The sequence below is a fragment of the Pistacia vera genome, unplaced genomic scaffold (assembly GCF_008641045.1).
Source record: "Pistacia vera cultivar Batoury unplaced genomic scaffold, PisVer_v2 Contig464, whole genome shotgun sequence".
In the NCBI taxonomy this organism is placed as follows: Eukaryota; Viridiplantae; Streptophyta; class Magnoliopsida; order Sapindales; family Anacardiaceae; genus Pistacia; species Pistacia vera.
In genome coordinates, this window is record NW_022196295.1 from 138,015 (window position 1) to 141,253 (window position 3,239).

Here is a 3,239-nt window from a genome sequence, read left to right on the forward strand (position 1 = left end):
GAAATATGCAATACATAAAGGGACAAAACCGAGTTCATGTAAAGATTCTCTCTTGTAATAAGTAGTCCAGAAACGTGCATTATATTATACACGCAAAAAATTGGATAATAAACAGGGGAGTTGTTTAAGTTTGTACTTTTTTTTTTTTTTTTCCAGTATATTTGTACATATGTCAATTAGTTTTTTAGAACCTTAAAATTAATGATCAAATAAATCTTTAATAAATATTTTTTATTAATAATTATAAAATTTAAAATTTAAAATCTCTTAAATAATATACTTAAAAGCCCTAAATCGCCTATACAAATATTTAAAGGTAATTAAAGATTGTGAAATTGAAGATAAAGTGTAATGTTATGAATGCCTCTTCAAATCAAAAGTAACCACGTGTAAACCTCAGGTCATTACGTTCATCAAATTGCATGGAATAGGTTGAACGGACTATTGCTATAAGTTAGTGCATGACCAAACCAGATGATAATGATGACAACGCCGTTAATTGGGTCACTGTTTGTTATGGTGAGTGAGTGATTGATTGATTGATAAATAATAGCTAGCTAGGCCGCCCTTTACGCATTAAAATCGCCCACCAAATGAGATGGATGGCGGTAATCTAAATTTCAAACATGTAATGACTTAACTTAATATGATTAAGTTTCCTTGGTACAAATCCATTGACGTTAAAACAGAATCAGATTCTACTGAGACATGAGTCCAAACTGTTCCCCAACATCAGTTCATCAACCAAGAAATTAAAACCTAGATGCTCTACCGTCTGATTAACTCTGATGATTTTAGGGTGAGGACATCCCAGCACGATACTCGTATTCGTATATTCTCCCTTTCATAATGTTTTTGCTTTTCAACGGCCACCCAGAAAAAGGTTGAACGGTCTCAAAACACTATCAACAGACGCAGTCGTCCACAAGAGCATATGTAAACGTTTAAATTTAAACAAGATTAAAAAGACAAATTAGTACATATTTAAAGTCTTCCTAATAAGAAACATCCCAGGGAAACTACCACACCCACCACGATAAAATATACACCAATTCCAAATGGACCTACTAGGAACTACATTAACTAAACCGGGTACAAAATTTTAATTATTCTAAATACTTAAGGCCTTTTTTTTTTTTTTTTTTTTTTTGGGTTGGTGCACCCGCTTAATCCTTCAATAGGTACGCACAGAAACATGAGAAAAACCGGGTTCAAGTTGACCCGGCAGTCCCTTCTTGCGTCGCATCTCCAGTACTTTACGATGATGGTTCGAGTGCTTGTCACTTGAAAAGGTCGGGCTACAAGCTGGCCTGTATTCGGGTAAGAGCCGGCCCGACTTGTAACGGACCCCACAGGCGTTGCAGAGACTCTTGGCTCCAAGCGGCCCGGTCCTCCACTGTGGTGTCTTCAGGACACCGCAATGGCAGCACCTCCGTACGAAGAAGAGCTCAGTCCCAGCGATGCCAGGTCCATTGGAAACCATCCTAGTTACAGATTTTTTCTTGTGCTTTTTGGGTTTATCAATTGCTCGAGGCCTGGAAAATGAACTAGCGTTAGAGTAAAAAAGCCAACGGCTTGAAAGGCCTGAAGAACCAGAAGACGAAATTGAAGAACTGTCCGATGAAGCAGGTGACCCAACTGACCAACCTCGTACTCCAGCCCTTACACGTTTGCTTCTTCTTGCCTTGGCTGGAATCGGAGCATTGACATGAGTATTTGTCAAAACCGGTGGTTTTGTTTCACCAACTTTTTCATTCCCTTTCACCGATGAAGTTTCGCCGGAAAACGGTGTAGAGTGCTCCTTGAAAGAATCCTCCACAAAATGAGACAACCATTCAAGGTTTTCGACATCATGAGCCTGTAAAAATGTCACCTTTTGTAAACAATACAGCCCAAGAAAAGCCTTAAAATACAGTTTTTTAACCAAAACCCAAAAAAATAGAGGACCGGGAGGACGAGTTCGCCTGGTACGGGGCCAAAATCTTCAAAATTGATAATTGGTTCCAAGTCGTTCTCACCGACTTGTTCATCTTGCTTTGGTGCCACATAGTTGTTGGAGTTTTTCTCTTGGGGCTCTGCTTCTCCATTAAAACCGTCGTCTTTTGAGAAGTCAAAGAAGCCGTTAACAAAGTCATCTTCAACATTTTGGGTATTGATTGCCAAGAAATCATCCGAAACGGCTTGTGGGTTGGATTTTCGGGCAATTTCCTTCCTTAAACTAGTCTCCAAAGCAGCTTCAACGCATTCCATTTCCTGAGACACACAAAACCCGTAGTTTAAAACGCCAAAAAAAAAAGTTAATAAAAACAAGGCTTTACGTTCTCGATACAAGAAATTAAGTAAAATACCTCAACAGAAGAAGAAGATAACAGAGAGTTTGTGTTGGCTGCAGGGAGAGAAATGGAAGCAAAGGTGTGAAATGGGAAGAAATGAGGATTGTGAGTTTGGTAAAGCATGAAGTAAGGGCGGACAGGGTCCACGGTTTATACTAAAACTACCCGTTTCCTTCCTATTTATCCCGTCTCTTTAATTTTACTTTTCTCTCACTTATCCTACATTTACCGTATATATACACACTCATACGTTGCAATATACGTTTTTTTTTTCATTAATAAGAAAATTTTATCTGAATTCACAACCAAAAAAAAAAAAAACTTTTGCTTAATTAATTAACTCGTGGCATTTTTTTTTATATTATATAATATTTATCCTTTTTTAATATATTTTATTAAATAGTATTTGAATTTCGAAAATAGATATGGTGCTGTCCGGCCTACCAAAAACCGAGTCCGTGAAGTCCTAGGAAACTGCCACGGTTTTTTTTTTCTCAATTATCCTCTTTACTTTTTCTTGGTTGGGAAGAATTTGGCCATTTTCTTGTGTAACTTACGTTATACTAATGCGTAGGCCGCCATTCTTGTTGCTTGGTATTGTTTATTTTGTGCTTCTTTTTTTTTTACAATGTAGCATTCTTTCCCATTTCCCACTCACTGCTTTTAATTTAATTAATATTAGTGTCAAAGTTCACATCAATTAAAAAGTAAGGGTTTTGATCGTTTATAAAGTACAATGACATCCTCATTATTCAGAAGCGTCTTTTAATAAACCGCGCACAATTTATACCTCTAAAACCACCAATCTATGTCTAAAACAAGACTACATCAACAATTAACAACAAAACTAACTTTAAGTTTAGACTTTCACATGCTTTGTAACTATGATTTATACTTTAATTCAAT

At 36.8% G+C, this 3,239-nt stretch overlaps 1 protein-coding gene across 1 annotated transcript; it reads right to left on the minus strand.

Annotated features, from left to right (window-relative positions):
• Nucleotides 1-933: 933 nt before the first annotated feature.
• On the minus strand, nt 934-2,471 carry LOC116145671 (GATA transcription factor 5-like). Its single transcript, XM_031431121.1, has 3 exons — nt 2,349-2,471; nt 1,948-2,253; nt 934-1,858 (listed from the first exon to the last, which is right to left on the minus strand). Exons 1-3 carry the CDS (start codon nt 2,454-2,456, stop codon nt 1,175-1,177), a joined length of 1,098 nt encoding a protein of 365 aa, XP_031286981.1. The 5' UTR covers nt 2,457-2,471; the 3' UTR covers nt 934-1,174.
• Between the last annotated feature and the right edge of the window lie 768 nt (nt 2,472-3,239).

Coding starts and splice junctions, on each gene's coding strand:
- LOC116145671 (XM_031431121.1), bottom strand. CDS start 2,456: ATGCTTTACCAAACTCACAATCCTCATTTCTTCCCATTTCACACCTTT. Junction 2,254..2,348: donor TATCTTCTTCTTCTGTTGAG/GTATTTTACTTA, acceptor TGTGTGTCTCAG/GAAATGGAATGCGTTGAAGC. Junction 1,859..1,947: donor CAGGCGAACTCGTCCTCCCG/GTCCTCTATTTT, acceptor ACATTTTTACAG/GCTCATGATGTCGAAAACCT.